Consider the following 24,414-nt stretch of genomic DNA (forward strand, 5'->3'; position numbering starts at 1 on the left):
CTGTGCACTAGTAGGGATATTGTTAACAAAACTGAACAATTATTTTAACGATTCCACCGATGCAAATGTTTTTTCGCCACTCAAAGTGACACTAAAGATAGGTGACACTGCCCCTTTAATATCGAATACTGTGTCGTATTCTTACCCCGTTTTCTCTTTCAATGCTCTCCAGTGTAATCGGCTTGTCAACACGCATAAGAGAGGGCTAAAGTAATAGAACGTATAATTTTCATTACACAAAAGCTAAAATGTTTAAATGCATCATGAAGTACACTAATGCAGGAAAATATCTTCATTTGAAAAATGTGGCAGATGGTAACAAAAGGGCCACATGAGGAGTTTTTGTCAGGGCAAAGAAGACGAGCTAGCTTCTGCAATATATTTTTAAAACGAATAAACTTTCGGGCCAAATCCAGTGTCAACCGGCCGAGCAAAACAACGGTTCGAACATTTTGCAGTCCGCATCAATGTGCCGATTATGCATATTTAGGTATATGTGCAAATTATTACCGCAACTGTTCAAGAATTTTACATCAAATTATAAGGCTCAGGAAAAAGCTCGACATGTGACGACCATTGGCAAGGATAACAAATTAAAGACGTTTATTCATAGTCTTCTTCAACCTGAATGACCAGGTGCTCAAAGGCAACACCGAAGATTTAACGGTACAACCACGACCGATGCTTGTATTTTCTCCCTGGCATTTTGTTTTTGTTCTTCTGTTGTTCATACAGAGTTTGCCTTTTATTTCTTTGTCGCGTTTACGGAACTTTTCGTCAACAATATTTACAGCTTTATCTTCTCAGATTATTGCGACCAAAAATTAAATCCTAAATGTGCCAAGAAATCGTCCGGAAGTTTTTTTTTTTTAATTTAAGTCTTTCGTCAGGAAATAGGTCATTTAATTTTCGAGTTGCTTTGAATCTCATTATGCAAGCGAGGCTTCGTGCATAGTTCCTATTATGCAACTTAATTTTCATTCATATGCAAACAAAACTAACTTTCACGTGAAAACTGAGCTTTGCACTTAGCATTGCTTTCGTAATGAGGTTCAAAGGAACGTCGGAAATAGCCCATTGATAAGTCCGAATATTTTCGTGCATGGTTAAAGTAACGAGTTAGTCCCAAGGTGCGGGTTTACTGTAGTTTAAACTCAAAATGTTTAATATTGGATAACCGGAACTGATTCAAAAAGCAAAAAAGGTATATATTTGTATTGGGTTTTTTCCGCAGTGGCCCAAGGAACGAAGTGTTGTCGGTAAACGGAGAATAAATTTGAAGCCCTTCAATCATAGACCGTTTTTATACTAGAGGACGCATTATCCGTCTGGACGAATTTAAGCAAACATTTGTTGGTTATGCGTCTCTAGTATAAAGTCGGGCACAAGACGCATTATGCGTCCTGTAGCATAAAAACGGCCATTATGATATTCAGATAATATTAGTTTAAATTGACCACGTTATGACATCCGGCATTGGCGACCAGGGTGAAAACGTTAAACTTTCCTGAAATAATATAGTGTTAGACATTATGGCCTGCAAACGCAGACGTATGGCTGTCGCTTGAGAAGCGACAGCCGGAAATACGTAAGTCTGCGTTAGCAGGCTACAAACATTACAGAAAACGATTAAACTTTTCAGTCCACCAAATTAAGTTTTGTCGTTGATGTAATAACTATTCAAACGAGAAGCATTGTATTCCTATTCATGTTTTGACTACAAATCAGTGTTTAATTAAAAAAGAAAATCACTTCAAGATTACTGAGACGTTTTCAGTTGATTGTGGGAAACTAAACAAAAACGTTCACTTTAAAAAAATGTGTAGAAAGATCCAACAAAAATTTAACTTTTCGTTAAATAAATAACTGGAAGAACCATTGGAGTTGCTTGCCTACCTTTTCAAAAAATTCCACACAATATCGAAAAGTCGCTATAGTTATAAATTAAAACTATCCCGCCTAACGTAATTTTGTCAGTTTGGGCAATTCTGAATACAGTGTGAATATTCTTTAGAAAATCTTTAAACTTTCCTGTAATAATATAGTGTCAAATATTACAAAAAGCAATTAAGACTTTCGGTCGACCAAATTTAATTTCTTGTTGATTCAATAACTCTTATAACGAGAAGCGTTGTATTTAAATATTCATGTTTTTACTACAAATTTTGTTTAATTAAAAACGCCAATTCTAGGTTACTAAGACGAAAAAAAAAAGACGTTTTCAGTTGATGGTGGGAAACTAAACAAAAACGTTCACTTTAGAAAAATGTGTAGAAAGATCTATCAGAAATTTAACTTTTCGTTAAATTCGGTTCTCGTAATAAAATAAATAGCTGAAAGAACCATGGAGTTGCTTGCCTCCCTTTTAAAAAAATTCCACAAAATTTCGAATGGTCGCTATAGCTATCAAAACTATCCCGCCTTAATTATGGTCAGTTTGGACAATTGTGAATATTGGATCAAGCAGTTTAAATATTTGCATTCAATGAATATAACCGGATGAAAGCTTATTTCAATACATTTTCTACCACCGACTTAAAATATATATAGGTGACTTGGGTTTTATTACTTTTATTTACTAATTTATATATTTTAGATGTTATATATTTTGATTCACCATTCTCTGTAATGATTTTTGTTTTGTTCAATATGCGGTCCAGCTTTGGAACTTTCTAGAAACCTATGAGATGACGTCACTCAGTCTTCTGCTTTAGTCTTGTTAGCCACTTTCTCATTTTTACGCCGTATAGTTTCTTGAGACACGATTAACAGCTGAATTAAATTTATCACACCGTTGTGTTATCCAGTTTCTCTACTGTGTTAAATTTTTTTCAAAAACAAAAAACATTAATTGAATCGTCTTTAGGCTAAACACAATGCAGTGCAGTTAAAGTCGCTTCAATGGCTTTCAAGTTAGAAGCGCCACACGAGTGTTGTTTAAAGGCGATTTGAATTTCAAAGATGTGTTAGCATTAATATTTTCTGAGCAACTATCTGAATCCTTGAAACGTATTAAACGCACTAGGTTGAAATAAAAACAATCATATCTTTAATAACGTGATAAATTAAAGCACCATTTCCAACGTCTTCCTGTTTTCTATTTCTAGTTTTTAATTCGAGTTGGTTTCAACAGTGCGTCTCAACTTCAGTAATCAAATTTATCTTTTGCTGGATTCTCTGGCCGCAGGAGATAGTTTCCGAAACAGGTAGAACTGAACCATATATAACTGAAGATATCAAGAGTGAAAAATATTTCAATAGTTACCATTTCTCTGAAGACGTCTCCGTCGACACTTATCGCGTCGAGTTTTCTCTTCCGGCCGTCGACTTTCCCTGATTCTCCATTGGTAGATACATCTCTCGACCTCTCCAGTTGTAGTAACGTTTTTAAGGAGCTTAGAGCCATCTCGCTTCTACGCGATCCTTCGGATACTGCAGAAACAGAATTCGCGAAGCTATATCTAGTAGCCATGTTCATGATTAAAGCTATGAAGGGTAGCATATTTTTACCACATGCCTGTTTCTTAATGGATCATTTTTGTGGGGTTAGTTTCCGTTGCGATAGTGACTAATAGCAAACAATTCTCGATGTCCGCTTATAGATCAGTTTGCAAAGCAACGCAAAACGCGATGCAAGAATGCACAAACGGCTAGGTCAGACCAGCCGATATGATAGTTTGTACGGAGACTTTTAATCGGAGGGGAGGGAGTAGGGGTGTATGTAACGACAAAATTTAAGCAAACTAATCAAAATACAGCTTTCCGTTTGGTCAAATCGTTTTAGTTTCTTGAAGTATTTCTCAACAAGCTGGAACTGACTTTTTTGTGATACGAACCTCACTACTTTTGATATGGAAATCGAGTTGTTCTTAAGCTAACTGTAGTTCGCATTTGCATTTGAAAAGCACTGCGGTTAGTAGCCTGCGAACGCAGACATATTTCCGGCTGTCGCTGTATTTTCGGCGGAGAGAAGCGACAGACGGAAATTCGTCTGCGTTCGCAGGCTATGCGGTTTGTATCAAGACAAAGTAAACTCCAGCCTCGCTTTGACTCAAAGGCCAGGTCACTAAGTACTCAACTGTAAAATGTTAGGAGAGATTTTCCAGCGCAAGCACGGAATTTCCGACGTTTTGGAGTTTTCTAAGTCCAGTTTATAAATCTTAGTTATCATAGTGCAAACGGTTCTTTATGGATAAACCTTTCACACAAAAACTAATTTCTAAAAATTGTAAAGTGTCGCTTAAAAATCGATCATTTCTTCTCCCGCATTTGACTCGATAACTCGCTTCCCTATATATGTTCTGTTTAATACTTGATTTAACTCAATTTAGTTCTTTTCATGCAATTCAGCCTTTTTAAGACAGATAACTCATTCCAATGTAAGCCTGCCTGGTCCTTATCTGGCCTGAGTTGTTCAAAGGGCGGATAACTTTATTCCTTGCATGAATCAATTGCTTTGTGACAGAATAATGCATGGAAAAATTCCATACAGCTGTATGAATCGTAAATACAACCAGAGCATGTGTTTTAATAACGGGGCTCTGCGATAGGCTAGAAACCTCGACTATATATATTTTCTTGTGATTTCTTCACCTGTCGTGTCGCTGGTCAAGTTTGGCTACATGTACAATTTTCATCGCGCGCTGGCAACGTGACAAGTTTTGAAAAAATCGGACCTGTCGTGTCGCAGTTCAATATTGGCTACATGTACAATTTTCATCGCGCGCTGGCAACGTGACAAGTTTTGAAAAAATCAGATCACCTATGCAAGGAAAAAGTCGCACGTGAGGCCGCGCCATAATCGAGCCTCGCTCTGCGAAAATCTGATCAAATGTGTTTGTCAGATAGCATTTGCTCCGCTGGATAGCGAATGGTCCACTGAAAAAAAAAAAGTCACCCGCTCTTTGAACGACTGGGACTTAGCCTGTTCCAGGCTCCTAGAGAGAAGCGCGAAAGAGAGGGGGAGGGGACGAAAACGAAGGTGAGGGCGCGGGGACGAAAACGAGGGGGGCTGGGGCTGGGGCTCTTTTTCTCTCCCCCACCCCCGTCGTTTTCGTCCCCTCGCCCTCTCCTTCGCGCGTCTCTCTAGGAGCCTGGAACAGGCTACTGGGACTGGGTTTTATCGCCTTTTGTCCGTTTACAGTCTGGTCCGTATGTATATGAGATACTATAAGGTTGTTACTAGAATGGTTACTCCAAAACAAGATTGGACACCTTATGTACGATATTTACACAACAGAATTCTTACTTCAAAAGGTAAAAGAAGTTTTAAAAAAAATAAATTAGTGTATGCCTCGAACCCGGGTCATTTGCTTCATATCTCCTATCCACGGATCAAAGGGGCTAGCTGATGAAATTAAAATAGTAATTTTTAACTAATTACAGAGAGTTACGTTAGTCATGGCAACAAATGACAGCTAACCGTTCAAATCAGTGCTTATGCCTAAATAGTGTAGATCAATGCTAAATCCCAGAAACTGATGTTTCCTCTCTAAATGGAGCTCTATTCTCTCAGTTCTCTGCCTAAAGCAGGCGACACACCTGGCGATTTTATACGCCGATTTTCGCCAGCCGTGCCCGGTGCAGCGATTGCGTTTTTCGCCGATCGCCGCGACTGGCGTATAAAATCGCCGATATCTGGCATGTCAGATATCGGCGATTCGCCAAGTGTGCCCGTTCCCGCGATTTTCTACGGTCATTACTGCGAATCGCCAGTAAAGTCAACTAATCAGGTTGGGCGATTTTATCACATGACTTTTCAAAACGCTCCTCGATAGAGCCCGGGAACAAGGGTGAAGTGCCACATCGTCGCGATCGGCGAAAAAAATCGCCAGGTGTGTCCGCATCAATCGGTTGCGAAAATCATTGTGATTTTCGCTGGCGATCAAATTCGCCGCGATCGGCATTTAAAATAGCTAGATGTGTCGCGGGCTTAACAAATGGCCTTCTCTTCTCGTCTACGTCAGGGCTATCAAATTAAGAATACTACATTGCGTAAATATCATAAAGTGTCTAGCCTTGTTTTTAAGCCCAAGGGGCTGTAATTTACTAAATACCTCTCTCTAGAGATGACTCGCTTTCACAGTGTTCCTCCTCCAGTGGACTGCCTGAGGACTAAACACATCACCAGTTATGAAGCACTGTTTATACAAGTCGACATGAAACATGTCAAATTTCACCTGGGTTCAGAATTTTCTGAAGGCTAAGGCTACTCTCGGTGAAAGGGACTTTGTGTTCGCCGCACCTAAGTTATGGAATGATCAGGGAATCCACTTCTATTGATACTTTTAAGAGAAAGCTGAAGACTCACCTTTTTGAAAAGGCATCTGTAGCTAAGGCTATTTCTTAATTTTAGCCATAAGTTTCTCTTTTATTGTTATTATTATTAGGATGGCGCATTTGAATATATTTATATAGATATTTGCGCCTTATAAGCTTTTAAATTAAATTAATTAAAAAAAAATTAAAGGACTCGGTATAAATGACTCAAATTAGATCTGTTACAGATCCTGCGTATACTTGCAGCATTTTCGTTTGCGGTCAGTTGCTTATTGCTTACTCTGTATAAAGCATTTTAATTATCCGCTTTCTCTTGTAATCCACCGGACCGAAAAATATGGTGACTGGTATATTTACCCATAATTCCTAGCGCACAAAAACCCTAAAAACGTTCATAAAAACGCGCAGAAAAGTTCTAAAAACTTCAAACCTAGCAGGGACGAATTTCGCAGAAAAAAAGGCTTTTTATATGCTTATTGGCTGTGTTAGGTTCGCAAGGTATTGTCGTCAAATGTACAGTAGCCATCTTTTTCTGTCTGGTGGATTGATTAACCAATCGAGAACTTTTCCAGGTAGCTTATATCAGGGGGAACCGTGGGATGAAGAAAGAAAGTAAGCTGGCAAATTAAATGGACTGTTGCTTTTACACGTTTACTTATTTTGTTCCATTCATATAATACATCGTTACAGTGATCCTATGTGAAAATATGGCTGATTTACTTAGTATGAGTATGCGAAAATGTCTTGCTGTCTGTTTCGTGTTAAATTAAACGGCTCTATCTAAGCGTGCCCTTTATCATATCCCTGCGGAGCCTGTCTGTACAATGTAGTATTCCACTCAGTCTATGTAATTTAATAATAATAATAATAATAATAATAATAATAATAATAATAATAATAATAATAATAATAATAATAATACATTTATATAGCGTCGGCATTCTCCGCGATGGCAATGTTCCATGTAAGCCCGCAAAAATAAATGTTCCTTAGGTTTCGGTTTAAAAGTTTCGACTGATTGCAAGTCTCTCAATGACTGTGGAAGGGAGTTCGACAACACTGATAATTTAACCAAATAAGAACAAGAGTACTCACAAAATTAAAGCATAATAAACCATAGTAGGGGATGTTGTCATGCACTGTACCCAACCACCCTCCCCCTCACATTTAAAAGTTTAATTTACAGTTGATCAAATATAGATTAGAATCGTGTTTACGTTTCCTTAAAAAAATAGATGAGAATAGTGCAAAACAGTTCCGGCGTTTCATGATGAAGGAAAACTACTCAATTTTACTCAGAAACCGAAAACAGCGAGCGGCAAATGAAGGATAAACACGGTCACGTGGTCATTTCTGCCGGAGAGAAGCGACAGCCGGAAATACGTCTCACACGTCTGCGTTCGCAGTCTGCCTTTTGATACGATGGCTTTCAGTATAGACAGCACTCGCGGACGTTTTTTTTTTTTTTTTTTTTTTTCACAGTGCTCGAATTTTTTATTATATTGATGTGTTGATTAATTCTTTTGGTATTCGTATTGGTATGGGTAACTTGTCGGCATTTGCGTACAGCTACTTCAATTACCATTGTCGGATTTTCAATGCTCAAGCGTATTCGAGAAGACTGAAGGTAATACGGTTAGCTGCAAATCTCGTAATTTTACGGTTGGAAGAATATGAGATGAAAGAAAATACAAAAAAACATTTGTCTTCTATGGAGGTGAGTTTGGTAAATTTATTAATAAATTACCCATATTACCTTGCCACCTTGTTCCGACAACCCTAATTGAAATAGTTGTATAAATATGGACATTTACTTGAAATCTGTCTTCCATTGTTTTTCAGTTCTTCCTGTATCTTGTAATTAAAGGTCACGCTGTTGCTAGCGATCTTTGTATAATGACCAAAACAAAATTGGAGTCGGAAATCATTGCATAGCAACGGATCAGAACGTATTTACATTCCTCTATTTAAATCGTTCTACTGACAGCCGCCAAAGGAAAAACAATGTAAATTTCAAACATCGCTTTGACAAGGAAACGTCCAGCATAACATACAATTTATTCAGCAGAAAGTTGTAAAATACGGCTGTGTAATTTTACGCCCCGTCAGCTCAGTCGTTAGTTTTTCGTGTCTAATTCGGCGAGTAAAAATTCCCTTCGCTTACACTGCGTCGCTCGAGAGATCTCAAGACCGTATTAACGTGATCGTCTAGGACGGTCTAGTAAAGAAAATGAAACAAGGCTATTTTTAAACAATTTTCATCCCCGTCTCCCTCCCGATTAGATTCTTGGCTCTCTCGTCCACTTGTATATATTAAAGCAAATCTGGATCTCGACCACTTAAAAATTTAGAACCAGCGGAGCGAGAAGGCTCTTCATTATCGCCAAAGCATGAAAATTGTGCTCGCTTTTACTTTGTTTTCATGATTTTTGAGCGAGATGATGACCCGGTTTAATTTTATTAGTTTGGGTTATAGTTAGTGCATTTGCACCTAGAAATGGAATAGCGTTGTTTAGTACGCATACTCATTACATTACGCGCCGAGTTGAAGAGTTTTTTTCAGTTTTACTTAATGCGGACGTCGCGCGGCAACGCTGGCTAAATTTTACGCCGAAGATTTTTTTTTACCAGAAATCATTTTTAAAGAATTTAAACGAATGTAATGTGTTTCTCGCGAGAAACAAGGTTTGCTTTTTAAGGCAGGTGTACCGTTGAATGTGATAAATCAAAAGCGTTTATTAAGGGCAAATTGAAAACTACTTTCCGCATAATTTTTTCACCGCGTTTAATATCAGTTTTGAAGAAACAAGGGACTTGTATGCAAATGTTAACCAGTTCCTATATTGAAGCTTGTGTCCACATGCCGCACGCTTCTGTCAATATGCCTTGTAAGGAAAATTAAAATCACCTTACCTTTGATGAGCTTTTAAGCGCTGCGAAAGAGCCGTGTTCCGCGAGTTGTGCCGGAGTTTTTGACGTTTTTAATGCGTTCACGTTGTACAGTAAAGGTCGTTCCATTGTTTTCGCTTGCTCAATTTTAATAAACTTTATCTCGGGGTCTTCTTTCTCGTCCGTAATAAAGCTTGTTCCCGGAACAGTGCTCTCGGGTAAATGCGAGGATTGTACTCGAAACTCACTTCCAATCTCCTCTTCTCGGAGTTCTGACGAATTTTCTCTCACTTTGTCATCATGTGTATCTCTGGTTTGATTTGGCTCATTTGAATTTTCAATTTGCTGTTTCTTGTTTACAAGTTCATTCCCAGCTTCATCTGAAATTGCCTCATTTGCTTGAACGCGTAGATTTCCAACGCGCTGCCATATTGGTAATTTCTGATTTCTTCGTTCTTCGACCCATTTCTGTCGATCCAAGCGCCTTTTTTGCCTCCTTAAGTCCCATTCCTGCGACATTTTCAACATATGCAGTTCATTCTTCTGTTTTTTCGAACGAAACTCAACTTCCTTGCCTCGGCTTTTCGGCAAAGTTTGTCCCAGATTTTTGTTGCCCTTTTCCCGTGACTTGTTCATTCCCGGTTGTACTTCACGCGAATAAAATCCTTCTCTTTCAAAATCTGTTCGCGAAAGAAAAGAAAGTTAGCGAGAGAAGAATAAATAATCACGGCTGGAATAATACTGTTTCACTTTAAGATTCCATTTTTTTCTAAATATGCGCATATCAACGAGACAAGGAACTGAGTTTTGAATAATTGTTGAATCAAATGACGCTGTGTGTGAACTTACGTTCAAGCACTAATATATTCTCTATCCTCAGTAAAATATTCGCGCCCGTAATGATTTTCTTTGTGGACGCAATCACTGAAACACAACGCGCATTTTGCATTGTCGATGGAAATGATAATCAGGATAGCCTGAAGCATGTTTCTCAGTACTTTATGAGAATATATTCAGGATCAATTGTGGTTCTAAGAAAGGGCACTTTCAATTTTTTTTAAAGGTGTCAGCAAAATTGAATCGAAACTGATTTCAAGAATACAAGCTTACTTACAATGACTAATGGTTTCGAAGTTGACATTTAGCGTAGCCGTTAAGAATGCCACATTTCTCCGCCAAAGAACCTTCAATGATCCACGTTATGAAAGACTTGCTTTGTCAATTGATTTCTTTAGAACCCAATGCAATAAATACAAAATGCAAATTAGCAGTTGTTGAAACACAGAGTTGACAAAGAGAGGCAGCTGTCCAGTATGCTAATTTGATTCGTTGTTAGCCTTGTCACCTGGCGCAGGGTGAGCAGGTTGGGTAAGCAAAAATAACGAATGCGAATAAAGCTTTCACTCCTTTCACGGAGACGACAGAAAAATCAAACAACCGGCCGAAATAATCGGTAACCCGCGCGATTTCAACATTGAAAGTTTGATTTCTTCGCAAGACAAAGCAAAGTAACAGAAAAAAAGACACAAAAAAGTTTGTTGTCAGCTTTAAATTGATTGAAATTAGTGAGTTCATTAAATGTCTTGAACGCCAAATTTTCATCTATGATCGAGAGTTCTTCGAGGTTCTGTTTATACGGCCAAGATTTTGCTCTACAATACGCTTTACATATTCCTCTATTAAAAAAACATTTTTGAATATCTAAAGCACTCTTCAAAACAGACAAAACCCAGAATATTAAACAGTTTGAATTGATGTATTAGTGGGATGCAAAGTCACGGATAACGATCAATTTTCATCCACACAATTATGTTGCTTTAATTTTGCTTGCAAATTAGTCTATCAGCAGTTTTCCAAAGCTACGCAACAAAAGAAAAGGCAGACGCTGTATCTATATTTTTTATTTATTTATTTTTTTGGTCGAATTTCATATTATTTGCATATGAAAAGCCTCAATGCACAAGCCAGCATGGTCGACTGGCTAGTACCAGTTTCCCAGATGTCTTGAATAATCCAACCTCCTCCCCAGTCTCTGCGCTCGGTGGAAAACTATAAAAAACAAGGTTGGACACCTAATGATGTTTACACAACAGAAAACTTATTTCAAACTTGACAGCAAAAACAATTAAAATCAAAATAGTGCGACATGCCTCAAACCCATACATGACACAACGAGATAGCAGACGGAACTCGAATGCAAAAATCATTTCGAGTTCCGTGCCGTACTGCCCTAATCTCTTGTTGTAGAGCTCGGGGTACACGTGCCAGATCGAGGTCACCGTAGGTGTCAATAAACAAACTGATTACAATACTATCAGAAAGACAAAAGGATATTTCAAATCAGGCCAATATATCAACTAATCGTTCTCATCGGCAAAGCTAATATGAAAGAAACTATTTCCTAAAATATAAACTGGGGCACACAACCACACAACCGCTCATTTCGGTGTTAATATATGAGGCCTTAATTTATCTGTAAAGAAAATCTACAGTTTTCTTCGGCAAAATATCAGCTCAAAATTTCGTAACCGACTAAGTAGAAAACTAATTCCTTTTGTTTTCGAAGCGGCAAAAATGTCGTTACTAAAATAAATGCGGAAAAAAGTTCAGCTACCATTTTCGCAAAACCAACAACTCGTAAATTCGGCGAATAAGATTTCGTTTTCTAGAACTTTCTGCAACATAAATTTGCAGCTTAACCGTCCAAACTACGGTGGCCCATATAGGACATCAATATAATTTTTTTTCAAGTCAAATCTATAACTCGGATTTTTGTGATGAAAGTCCGAGTTGTACAATTTGAAATTATAAAACTCGGATTTTTGCGGTAAAAATCCGAGTTGTACAATTTGAAAATTATACAACTCGGATTTTTGTAGTAAAAAATTTGAGTTGTAGATTTGAATTGAAAAAAATTACATTGATGTCCTATATAAGTTTTTTGCTTAAACAAGAAGTTCCGCTATAAAAGGGCAAGCCCTTCCTTCATTTCACACCTTTGTGAACGTGAGATGCAAATTTAGACGCCGTTCGGTCGTGGCAAGTTGTTGACTCAAGCGTCCAATGAAAAAATATGCCTTAAAATTTCATAATATCACCACAGCAGTATGAGATTTCAAGTTCTTATTTGTAAAACAGGGTTTATTATGAAAACTTAGCTTATATTATCGGTAAGAGCCGTAGAAAAAGGGATGAAGTTCGTCAGTTGTTTACGCTTTGATGGTTGACTGTCAACTGATTTAAATTCAAGTTTCGTAGCTCCCGGCGATATTTTCTTTCGTTGTAGCTCTGAACCTGATGGAAACTTAGAGTCGTGCGAATTAAAATATTGGTCTGAATAATCTTTCCGATTCACTTAATTGTCGTAGTCTTAGCTTTGCGATCTTTAGTATCACAACATTACTTGTAGTCGAGCTGAAAAAATGCTTGTTATTTTTTGTTGTCGTCAAAATGCTTCAAATTATATGGGTAGGTTTCCGATCAGGCCCCAGTTGTTCAAAGGCTGGATAACGTTATCCGCTGGATAAGGCACTCTTCAGCGTTTAAAACAATGATATATTTGACATTAAACGTTGTCCAAGGTTTTCGTACACTCCCAAACTTAACTGTGGTTAGAGTGTGCATATTCGCTTGTTCAAGAGGAAATACTGAAATCTTTGCACAGATTGAAACTGTCGGATAGTGACTTAACCACTGGATTAAGTTATCCGGCCTTTGAACAACTTGGGCCAGAATGCCAGTAAATGAAAAAATAAATGAATAAATAAATAAATACTACAAGATCAGCTGGTATACCAGTAAATATATACAAGCATATCACCGAGGTCGCTCGATAGATAAGAATAAATTTGTTGCGTACAAGCAACGAAATTGGTAGGAACTTTAAGCAACCACGATCGGCGACACCAACGAAAACTAAACGTTACTTGAAAATATAAGTTAACTGTTCCTTAAACTACTTCGTGATTTTTTCCAATTCGTTTAGCTTGTACAATGTCGTCCAAATATTTCAGGGAAAGAATTGGTAGGAACTTCGTTGACTTGAGACAGCGGAGAATAAAACATTTACCATCAGATCGTGTGCTCATGTTTTGTACAAAACCTTGAATTTGGTCATTTCACGATGTTGTTTTACAGACAACGGAAAGAAATGTAAAATTTACTGAACATATATATTTTGTTCTCGTTGCCGTTGCCGTAGTAGCTGATTGAACTCCCTAATTTTTTTGCTATCTATGTTTGAATAGCTGAATTAATTTATTCTCATATACGCTTTTAATTATAGCTGTACGTGCTTTACTAAATGATGTTTTTGGGCCACAAGTTTACAGGTGATCCATATCGCGTTGGGCATTGCAGAGCACCGTTTTGCGGTCCCCAGCCTATGCTCCCATAAATCTAGAACGGAGCTGAGTTTTAAAGCAAACTTCAGGTCTGCATCTGGCGATAAAGGGCAGTAAAATGTATGCAAGATTTGCTATGAACTGATATACATTAAACTTTCTTCAAACAATGACGGGTTGTCTATGTTAGCTTAAGTACAGTGTAACTGTTTCGTCACTACAACTGAACTGAACTGCGGAGAGGATAAGCGGGTCTTCCCAATCGGCACTCTTCATCCCCACGGAATCAACGGGCGCTTTTCATTCGACTAATTTAATCTTGACAGATCTATTTTTTCAGCCAGTGACACAGGCATGCTCGGAAAAAGAACTCATAGTCGAGCCTATGGCCCTCCGATAACTAGTTCGGATGCTCTACCACTGAGCTACAGGAGACTCGTGGGAGCTAAGGCAATTAAACTGGGTTCATGGGACAAACATCCTGCATACTGCTAAGATTTGAATGTCGATGCGCCGGCATATGTGAAAGAAATATGATGTTATATTGTAAGCCTTGTGAATAATTGGTGAATGTGTTTTTTCAGTCAGTGACTGAGGAAAACTCGGAAAAAGACAATCTGAGTTAATTTAAAAGAAAATCCAAGTTGTTAGTATACCATGCTTCCACCATTATGCACATGTTGCTCGGCTGTTCACTTTAAATAACCTGCGTTGCAGCCGGACTTGTTACTCGAGACCCTGACTTGTCACTCACTGAGACCTACAGAGAACTTGGACTATACCAGGGATTGTATAGACTGTCTGAGACGCAGGTTAAAGCCCCGTCTACACGAACAATTTTTATGTGGCAACTGTATGTGGCAATTCTTATTTGCCCGTGTAGATGGCACGACAAATATTTGTTGTTAATTTGCGTCAGTAATAATTTCGCACAGCGGAGATGTCCATGGTGAGGCAAAAAGCAAGATGACGCCATGCCGCATACGCAAATGTTAACGTTAGGGACTGTAGGGACTGGGTTCTACAGATGACGTTGAAAAAATTGTCACATTTTATGTGGCATCTCGTCTACACGGACAATTTTTTTATGTGGCAATTTTAATTTGCCACATAAAAACTAACACTCCAGCTTTTCAGCAAATGCAGTTGTCACATAAAAATTGGTCATTTCTCATCATCTACACGGGCAAATAAAAATTGCCACATAAAAATTGTTCGTGTAGACGGGGCTTAACTTTATACACACACAACCCATAATTCCTCGATTCGCTCTGACGAAGGGCTAGCGCTCGAAACGTGGTGGCCTAAATTACCTTATCAAAAAAATTCGTGAACGGGCAAGAATTCGTCAATGGTCATCCGGTCATAGTTTCTTCAGCAGCTCAATTTCATCTTTAAATCCTGTTTATCTTCTAGCTGTTCTTCCAAGTAAAGAGTTTTCAGAATGCCCTAATTCAGTTACCTCATGGACTAGACCCTCCAAGCTTTCTTTAATGAGGGTAATAAACTGGGCGAGCATTTTCCAACCTTGTTTTGCTGAAATAGTTAAAGTCTCCCTCAAAATCAAAGAAATAACTTAGATCTGAATTAAGCAAGTTGTTGGCATTGCAGAGCAGAGTTGATGGCAACTTTTTGAAAGTGTGCTTACAAGTTGCGCGCAAAAAAACGAGCCAGAACTAAACAAAAATGCAGGCAACTCAACAGATGACGTCATTTGTGTCACTTCCAAACATGGCTGACCAATCAAAACTAAGTACTAAATCAATTCTATTGTTCCTAAAATTTAAAAAAAACTTGCTTCAATAACACTGAAACAAACAATGGTTAGGGAATGGAATCGATCACTCTGTTCTTTGCTCTTGTATGTGTTAAAAGAGAAGGCCGATATCCTACTTTGGTGAAGCAGATATATGAGCACTCGAGAAGTCAGTATAATTGCCTTGTTTGATACAGAGTCAAACTTTGTAGTTGTCATAACGTGTCTGATCATCCAACGTGACTAAACATTAAATTCCACCAAACAAAAGAGGACAAGGAAAACAAAAGGATCTGAAACCCACCCAACCTTGAGAAATACGTCATGGTCTTTGTTTGGTAAGCCCATCAAGCCATTTGAATGCCGATAGCCTTGTCAATCATTATATGGCAACCAAATATGTGTCGCGCAACCATGGATTCGCCAAACAACAAAATGTTAATCACGCGAGGTTAATCACGCATAGCATACCGAAGGATCGTGTTTCTAAGGAAGTCTTTTCCCTTCACGGTTTCCATTCGCGATGGTATTTTTCACGTTCTTTAGCGGAATCTTCACCCGTGTTATGTTTCTCGCCCATGGTTGGGTTAGTGTGTATCTCGTCGTTCAGACCAAGGACGATCCGATCTACTGGTGGCTTTGTGTCGGGATGTTCTTTCTTGTCGTGGAATCGATTTACACAATCGTCATACGGAAAGGAAAAGAGTACAAATAGTAAGTTTTATCTGACTTATCTGCTTTCTATTTTCATTTGTTGGCTAAAATAGGGAAAGTTCCTTCGCGTACGAAGTGTTTCCGTGCAAATTTCACCTCGATAGAATCTGTGTTTGTTCTTGATTGCAATAAAATAAGCCAAACTTAATCCCTAACAAATCTCGGCTGGCATTTGAGCGTGTTTGAGTTAGATCACTCGAGGAGAATTTGAATATTCGCGAGTTCAAGCTCGCGGTGCGTGAAGCATTGCATACTTGCTTGATTTTCAAGGAAATATCTCTAAAGCGGTAATTTCGCTACACAGAGAAACTTTCTTTTTATTGAATTCGGAGTCTTTGCTGTATATTACCGAGATCATTTCTTAAGAAATATTAGTTTGTAATTAGCTCCCTGTTGATCGTGAGGTCATTAAAACGCTTTGTTAATAGCCCGCAGCTTTATGAAAGCGACATTTCGAGCGCCGGATCATAATTAGCAGTCAATCGTAATAAACTCTTCGGGAATTTGGCATTGATGAAGAAAGAGTTTATGACTGAAAATTTATGAGTCAGATAGAAAGTGTTTTATTTGCTATTTGATACTGTTGACAAGCACTTGCTGATTGCAACAAAAATCACGATCCGTCACAATGTCGCTTTTGACGTCCCAGTTGCGTAAAGCTGGACATTGCATACGGATTTCAAAATAGAGAGATAAAAGGACACGTCAATTCTCTTGAGTGTCGAGTAACAGAACAAAATTTACTTGTAGTCTGCAGATGTAAACCTTTGTTTCAACTCACTTGAAAACGGCCGAGAACGCCAATTTCTTCACTCGATCATTTTGCACTTTTGTTCAAATATTTTGGCAAAATCTTATATTTTAATCCTACGTTTTAATACAACTCCAGACATTGTTCTTGTCATGTAATGAATCAGACAACTTAATAAATACTAACTAAGCCTTAATACACTGGCAATGACTGACAAACGCTGAGTCCTTATGATAACTGTATTGGTCAATAAGACAGGACACCGGCGAATATTAATCATCAGTTCTCTGTCTCTGACGGCGGAAGCCGAACGGAAACTTTAGTAGCAATTTTGGGTGTTTTAAAGATATTATTAGAAACAATCTGCGAAAAGAATTTGAATTTTACGTTAATTTCCTCTCACTGGTTAGCGTATTTTCTGATAAGCCTGAAAAATATAAATTTAAGATACTCAAACGTATCTAAGATTAGCATACCCTCCTAATTACTCACGCCAGCTGAACAAGAAGCAGTGGATTTTTCGCAGAAAACCGAAGACAAAGAGGTGAAGGAATAGCCGGGTCGTTTTTAAAATCCGCCGTCAGCCTCATCTACTAGTAGTTATTTTTTCTTTTAATTTTTTCCTCTTTTCTCTTAAATCAATCGAAAGCCGCGAAACATCTAAAGCTTGGATCCTAGCGCGCGAGCTTTGCGCGCCTCGCAAGTGTGTGAGGCGAAAGAAAAAAACGACGTATTTTTTCACGTCTATCTCCAGACCTTTTGTTTCAAGACCACGCGCATTCGTTGACAGACCAACGCAAAAATAAGACTGTTTTATAGTCTACATCTCCTAGCTCCAAGCTGCGTCGTTTTTACCACTTACTTACCCACATCGCATGTCATTGCGTTTTTGTTTTGCAAACGCATAGTTTTTATTCGTCTACCCCAGCGAATCTAAACGATCCAAACAGTGTAGATAGTCGAACGGGACGGGAAAAAAAAATAAAACGGGCAAAATCGGGACTTGTGAAAGTTTTCTTCAATAATGTGGCGTTTTCACCCGTCCTCGTAGAAACGATCTCCACTTAGTAGCATTGTCGAACGTCCCAATTTTCACTGGAATTTTTATCTTTTTTGACAAGTCTACCAAGAAATTATTTGTAATGCTGTCTCTTTTGTACAGGTTAAAACCGATTTCCGTCACGTTTCCACACGAAGAACGCTAAAGAACATGGACAGATATTTAAATGTCATTTAACCAGTTCGGACATATGACATTTAACCAATGATTTTTATGTTGTTTTGTTGTGTTGCAGCTTCTGGCCTGGAAGTCTTTTCTACATGTCGACAGTGTTGCCGGCTATCTGGGTCGCCGAGCTAAAAGTCTTGAACGAAAAGATCGCAGGCGGGACAGAGGCGTGCGAAATAACTACAAAAAATACCTTCTCCTCTCTCAATGGGCTGGTATGTAATCTGAACTGTCAATGTATTAATTAAGCGCAGAGCTGCACTAATTTGGACACTCCAGATCGAATTAGAAATTCAGTAAATGTTGGCTTTTGAGGAGAAGGGAAAGATGTTCTTTAAAGGGGAAGTATCACGAAAATTTGCTGTCGTTTCAAAACCCAAAAATGTTTGACTGTCAGCAGAAACAACGAAATAATTGTCAGGTTTGTTAAAAATTATCACCCCAGTGCAATAAAACTGTCGATTAGGGCCTCTGGCCAGAGACAGAGTAGGCCGGTATGGATTGAAACTTGAAAAATTTTAGGCTAATGTTTTTCAAGTTCTCGCATTTTTGTTTCCAAAATGCTCTAGAACAGATCACAAGTTGTTTCTTTCAAGAATTGAGTTGATTTCGTTTCTCTCGTCATGCTAGAATTATTTGGCAGATGATTGAAGGTCTTATTTCATCATTTTTAACAAAAGATATAAAAAACCCCATGATACTTCCCCTTTAAGGGGGAGTTACACCTAAACGCCATTTTTCCGCCACTTGACATGGCTTTAACGGAAATATCTCGTTCGCGTTTCAAGCAATCCAAAAACCCTATCATCGTATCGTGAATCTGTGTTTTGGGAATTTTTGATTTTTGGTATATTTGGGAGGAGTAGTTTTCTAGAAAGATTGGTAAAATTAAGAGAAATAAGAAATATTGAAGACTTAGTGAAGTTTTAAAATTAGACTTTGTAGTTAATAATTAATAGACGGATACCTAGTTAGTCCACTAGCAACCTGGGGTGCTCTTGCGTGGGTGTCAACTGTCTGTTAGTGTTCCAAAAATCATTTTCTTTACTCTATCCTCTTCAAATTTCATTCAAATTTAGGTGTATTGCCCCCTTAAATATCACTCTAGTGATTCAAGGACAGCTATATACGGGAGAAAGGATTTTGTATCACATAAGTCGCAAACCTACCAAACCAGCTAGTCTCACATGACTTCTCCCATCTTCAGTTAAGGTGGAGCGTGATTTGCGATACTAACCTCATTGTGTTTCTCCTGCCTGTCAGGTTACCATCAAAATAGATTCTGGACAGTTAGCACAGAAGTGGTCCAAGCTGGGTCTCATCTTGCTAATCATTGTGGGACGGTGGCTGCTTCCCAGGGGAGAACTAACACGTGATCAGCTATCCACGCTGCTGTTGGTTTATGTGGCGAATGCCGCTGATATCATGGGTAAGTCATCTGTCGCTGTCGATAAATTTTAACCAACTGTACTTGTCAGTTTCGTTGATGATTCGGAACCATTTCTGCTTGGAGTACATCCGTTGAAGTCATAATTTTCGACAGAAGCTTCGATTTCCTTCATACATTGAGAATTCCCCCGTAAAAGTTGACATTTCTTGTATCCTCGAAAGCAGATTTGTTTAATTTTTTTCCGACTTCGTCCAAGAGCAGTTAACACCGGGTAGTAGGAATTGTAGACGTTTTACGATAAAGTGCGGGTGAATCTTAAGATTTAAAATGAAATGGATAGGCCTGTGCTGTCGATGTTATAGTAACGACTGTTACCGTTTGGTACTTGCTAAACCAATAAAATCGATAAACGTTTCTCAAAAGTGGACTGACCAAAGTTATAAAGTAAGCTATCTGCACTGGTTGCTTATAGAACAACAAACTATTTTTAAGCTATAGTGGATCGTTTTGGAAAATTTAAATACATTAGATTCCCCAAATATACTAGATCCTTGACCTGCTACAGATCTGCCAAAAATATTTGCGCTTCGTCTGACACTGTTCGTTAACCTTAAGACTTAAGGGTATCGTCCTTTTAGCTGTGGTGTTCAGCATTCAACATCGTAAATCAAACTAAAGACACATTTTTTTTGTACGTTTCTGAAGAAACTGCGTCTGTGGGGAGTAGAAACGAATATTTGTTTTTGTCATTCGCTCTGATGAAGGACTAACGAAATTTTTTACGGTGGCAAATTTACCTTTAGTTATCAACTCTGTTGATAAACCAAACATTCGTTTCTACTCCACACCGACGCAGCACCGCAGTTTCTTTAGCAACCAATTCAACGCTTTGGCAAAATGACGTATTTATTCATTTTATGCCTTTTGCGTAAACTGGCGAAAAAAAAATCAAACTTTAACGACGGTGCTTGGAAGAACATAATTGATTATCCTTTCTTGTAATTATTTTAAATTTCAGAGCTGTTTGAAGTGTTTGACCAGCAGCCGTATTTGTGGTGTCAGGAGGGCGTGGCTATAGCCGTTCTGGCCACTTACACGTGGTCGTTCTTGCAGTTCACACTGGTTTTCACTGCCACTGCTGATACTGTACCGGACTCTAAACTTGAAAAGGTAACTAGTGATCTCTTTCCCAGGCCTCTAATGCGCTTGTCGAGCGTACCGAGGTTGTGTCTGAGGCATGAGGTCGAGCGCCTCATGCCGATATCCTGAACAGGTGACGTCACAAGACGGCAAATCCCATTGGCTATCCCTAAGCAAGAGTCACGAAGGATTCTTGACAGAGTTATGTCCTCGAGAACTGCTATTAAATACAAAAAAAAAACCTCTTACAAGTGCTTTGAAGTTTAAATGTGCTGTTTTTTGTGTGAGTTCTTCAGTGCACACTTTTAATAGGGATCAGTTTACTCAGAAGCTGGCTTTAGCAAAACCCACTCTTTCCATTTCCTTTCCACTCGATCGGCTTGCCGCGGACATTGGATTTTCGCTAAATAGCTTTTACTTGAACGGTCACGATTTAGGATTTCATCCACAGCATCAAAATGTATTATAACCGCGTGATATAGCATAAAAACAGCACCGCCAGAGAGTATGAATAGCTTTCATTTCAATGGTCACATGTTAGGATTTCATCGAGATGCACTTGAGATATAGTTCTTGGGCTTAAGGGTCACCATATTTCTTATCTGTTTTTCTGTAGACAGAGGAGAAAAGAGCAGTGATGGAAGAGAGACAAAGTAATGGGACCAAGCTACCAAAGTACATTAAGAAGCTCATCAGAGCAAAAGCCGAAAAGCAAAAGGCCGACCTCGCTGAAATCGAGAAAAACACAGACTTACGCGCTGCTGTCGATCAGTTAAAGCAGATCAAGGCGTACAAATCTCGCGGACGAGAGGCAAGGTTCTCAATTCACGACACAGCTCTAGAAGTTGTACAAGTGCAGCGTGAAGTGAGACGAGAGGAAGAAGCCCTCGAGGAACACATCAAACAGAGACAGAAACAAAAACTTCATGGCGACTTGTACTCTATATTGACCTTAATGTTGATGCAAGATGGACCATTCCTTATAGTTCGCCTTGTTCTAATCGTTGCTTATAATGTGAAAGCCAATCTGCATCTCTTCTTTACCGGAAAAAACGCAATGGCGTTAGCGTTACTTGTTTACAGATTGGTGATTATAATCATGGAATCACAGGAGGAGGAAGATGAAGATGAAGACAGAGAGTTTTATGAGATACCGGATTAGTGAGTGTACCAGCTTAGTATTACGTTCTTCACGGTCCGTTTTACAAGCTTCATTAATTTGGGACTGACAGTGGATGAAACGTTTTCGATCGTTTTGCAGTGAAAAGCAAAGAAGTTACCACAAAGACGGTGTTACAGTGAACATTTAAACGTCTTCAATTCACGCCATGTGTTCAAATTGTTAAAAAGTATCTTCAGTTGTATGTCCACTTCTTCGTAAGTTCAACCGACAAAGACGGTGTTACATAGACCCTTATCACACGGCGGCCATGTTGAGTCTCGGGGGAATAAAAAGCTTTGTTTTCGCACGGCAAGCCTCGACCAGACGCGTATTCAGTGCGAGGCTTGCCGTGCAAAAACAAAGCTTTTTATTCTCTTGAGAGTCAACATGGCCGCCGAGTGATAAAAGTCTATTGAGTTTTACTATGTCCTTTATATTCAGAACGCCCAACGGCTCAATTTGCTGGATATCTGTTGGGAACTGCTTTATCACCTCAGAAACTCGGATTTAGTTTTAAGAATATCTGAAGTTTTCTTCGGCCAAATGTCAGCTCAAAAACAAACAGAAGTTTGTCATGCGGGGCCATGTTGAATAAAAAGCTTTGTTTTCGCACGGTAAGCCTTACGCAGACGCGTATTCAGTGCAAGGCTTGCCGTGCAAAAATAAAGCTTTTTATTCTCCTGAGACTCAACATGGCCGCTGAGTGACAAAGGTCTATTCCTTTCGTTTTAGAAGGGGCATTCGTTTTGCCGAATCAAATGCGAAGTAAGGTCAGTGAATGAGATTCGGTCGGTTTCCTAAAACTTTCTGCGACTTAAATTTTCAGCTAAAGCATTCGAACAGGTCATATTGTATTAGCTGTCCTGAAAACACAGGACACCACATTTGAAGTGTTTTGCTTTTAAGTTCTCATTGGGTGCCCTGTTCATTCTTGTTGCTCTACCCATCTTCTCAATTTGTACAGGATAGATTTTTAGCTCTTAAGATGTTGTACAAAATGTTTCGTTAGGAAGGATTCAAACACAAATAGTTATATATTATTTATTATCATTCTAAATCACTAACTAAATTCATCATACAGCCATAACCATTGCATATTTAAATTACATGCGTACAATTTTCCATTCTAGATTTACTCCAGAAAAAAAAAACTTTCAGGAATCTGGAACGAATTGCACCTGCGATGGCTGCTGGGATGGTTTAGGTTGACGCGGTATATAGGCCATTTCGGCCATTTCCGAGTTCCTGTGAACTGAAAGCGAGGCTAAGTAGGAAGCTATTCGTATGAAAATTACTTCTTGTTTGCATATGAATGAATGAAAACTGATTTTCATAATAAAACTTTGCACTTAGCCTCGCTTTCATAATGAGGTTTAAAGCAATTCGGAAATGGCCTAATTCCCATTCAATATGCAGTCATTTCAACTAACGTTGTTGGTTCAAAGCATGAAGCTAAAAGACAAGACCGAAAGTTTACGTGGGATTTTTATGAATAAATTCATCAAAATCAGTCATGTCTGGAGAAAACAATAGGTTGTAATTAGCAGTACAATGACCTGCACGTGCAGACATGATTATGATGAAATTATTCATGAAAAATAATCCCACAAAACATTGCGGTCTTGTCTTTAAGCTTTATTTTGATCCGACAACGTTAATTGAAATAGCTGTATTCACTCCAGGGAAAAAATTTAGAAACCTGGAATGAATTGCACCCGCAAAGGCTGCTGGGATAGTTTAGGAGAACGCGGTAAAGTTTCGATAGTGAGAACCAGCTGCTAAGCAGTACAATTTATTTTAACTGAAGACGACGAACTAGGAGCGTTCCTAGTGTTTATCAACAAAGCAGATTATTTCTGCATCTAACTTTTTGTCACCACATCTTGTTATGTCGAAATAAAAATTAGAGAAAAAACGAAAGTGCTTTATAACAGAGATGAAGGTAAAAAAGATACCAGGTGGTTCTTTTTCTGTTTATATAAAACAGGATCGCCACAGCAAGCTCCCAGAATTTAAAGCCCACAAATTAAAGCTCCTAGCCTCCTGAATACTTTTTGTGTTTTTTTTTATTTCATGTTGCTTAGGGCTAAAGTTTTCGATCAGTTAGTGAATAAATTAGGACTTTATTTAACGAAATAAACAAGAAAATTATAAACTTGTCATTTTGGTGTTAATTTATGTCAGCTTATTCTACGCCCTACGGAGAAAAATCTCGACAAACAGCGTTAGACTGGGAGCACAGGCCTTATATTTCAATAATATTCGAGCCGCTAGGAAAGAAAAGAACGCTTATGGAAATCGCGGTGCGGTGGGAAACTCGAAATATTCTACTATAAGTACGTGATTAATGAATTTTTTTTTTAGTATTTGGTGCTTTGAAAAAATCCAAAATTTTGACGTTTAATATAAAGATGTGTAATTAGAAGTTAATACACGGTTATTCTTTTTCTGGCTCGCTTACTCTAGTCATGAAGTTCAAAAGAGAATTCAAAGCGGACAAAGGAATTTTAATTTGGGAGTGGCTATGTGTGGTCTAGTTTTGTTGCAATAACAGACGCTCTCAACTGTTTCCAAATATCTGTAATAATTTTTGACTCAATCCCTCTACTCGCAATTTTAATTTTAATTTTAAAAAAGGTAAAAAATATATATATACGGTCAGACAGGGGCCCTGAAGGGTTGCGTACTTAGTCTTGTCTGTCTCCTGCAAACAAATGTATATATTCCTCATAAAAATGGATTCAATAACAAGGCAATAAGTG

The 24,414-nt window shown here is 38.4% G+C and overlaps 2 protein-coding genes across 6 annotated transcripts in view; one reads left to right on the plus strand and one right to left on the minus strand.

The window, feature by feature from the left end:
* LOC146473309 (uncharacterized) overlaps positions 1 to 10,433 on the minus strand; it is a 16,073-nt gene extending 5,640 nt beyond the window's left edge. Inside the window, exons 1-5 of one of the 4 annotated variants that reach the window (XR_014866421.1) lie at positions 10,018 to 10,122; positions 9,193 to 9,848; positions 6,057 to 6,114; positions 3,266 to 3,432; positions 146 to 205 (exon numbers count right to left, since the gene is read on the minus strand). Coding sequence is in view for 3 of the 4 variants with exons in the window: in XM_085118513.1 (XP_084974639.1) it covers positions 146 to 205; positions 3,266 to 3,432; positions 6,057 to 6,114; positions 9,193 to 9,848; positions 10,018 to 10,117 (1,041 nt within the window). In the remaining variant the exon portion in view is untranslated. Of the gene's footprint in view, positions 1 to 145; positions 206 to 3,265; positions 3,433 to 6,056; positions 6,115 to 9,192; positions 9,849 to 10,017; positions 10,123 to 10,282 lie in introns of those variants that run through there. The other 3 variants (XM_085118513.1, XM_085118515.1, XM_085118514.1) reach the window with 3 other exon arrangements.
* Positions 10,434 to 15,709: 5,276 nt separating this feature from the next.
* Positions 15,710 to 23,812, plus strand: LOC146473310 (transmembrane protein 26-like). 2 transcript variants are annotated; one of them, XR_014866422.1, is made up of 6 exons: positions 15,710 to 15,981; positions 18,028 to 18,175; positions 19,224 to 19,389; positions 20,369 to 20,520; positions 21,107 to 22,856; positions 23,394 to 23,812. XR_014866422.1 is itself a non-coding variant. In XM_085118518.1 (5 exons), exons 1-5 carry the CDS (start codon positions 15,791 to 15,793, stop codon positions 21,650 to 21,652), a joined length of 1,203 nt encoding a protein of 400 aa, XP_084974644.1. In that variant the 5' UTR covers positions 15,710 to 15,790; the 3' UTR covers positions 21,653 to 23,812. The 2 variants fall into 2 exon arrangements, 1 of the variants encoding a protein (XP_084974644.1); XM_085118518.1 differs by having other exon boundaries at positions 21,107 to 23,812.
* The last annotated feature ends 602 nt before the right edge of the window (positions 23,813 to 24,414 follow it).

This window comes from Pavona decussata, unplaced genomic scaffold, assembly GCF_977016875.1.
Source record: "Pavona decussata unplaced genomic scaffold, jaPavDecu1.1 SCAFFOLD_94, whole genome shotgun sequence".
Classification (NCBI taxonomy): Eukaryota; Metazoa; Cnidaria; class Anthozoa; order Scleractinia; family Agariciidae; genus Pavona; species Pavona decussata.

Excerpts from the sequence above, each read along its gene's own strand:
- LOC146473310 (XM_085118518.1), top strand. The coding sequence starts at position 15,791 with ATGGTATTTTTCACGTTCTTTAGCGGAATCTTCACCCGTGTTATGTTT. Across the intron at positions 18,176-19,223 it reads TCTCCTCTCTCAATGGGCTG|GTTACCATCAAAATAGATTC; the intron begins GTATGTAATCTG and ends CCTGCCTGTCAG. Across the intron at positions 19,390-20,368 it reads GAATGCCGCTGATATCATGG|AGCTGTTTGAAGTGTTTGAC; the intron begins GTAAGTCATCTG and ends TTTAAATTTCAG.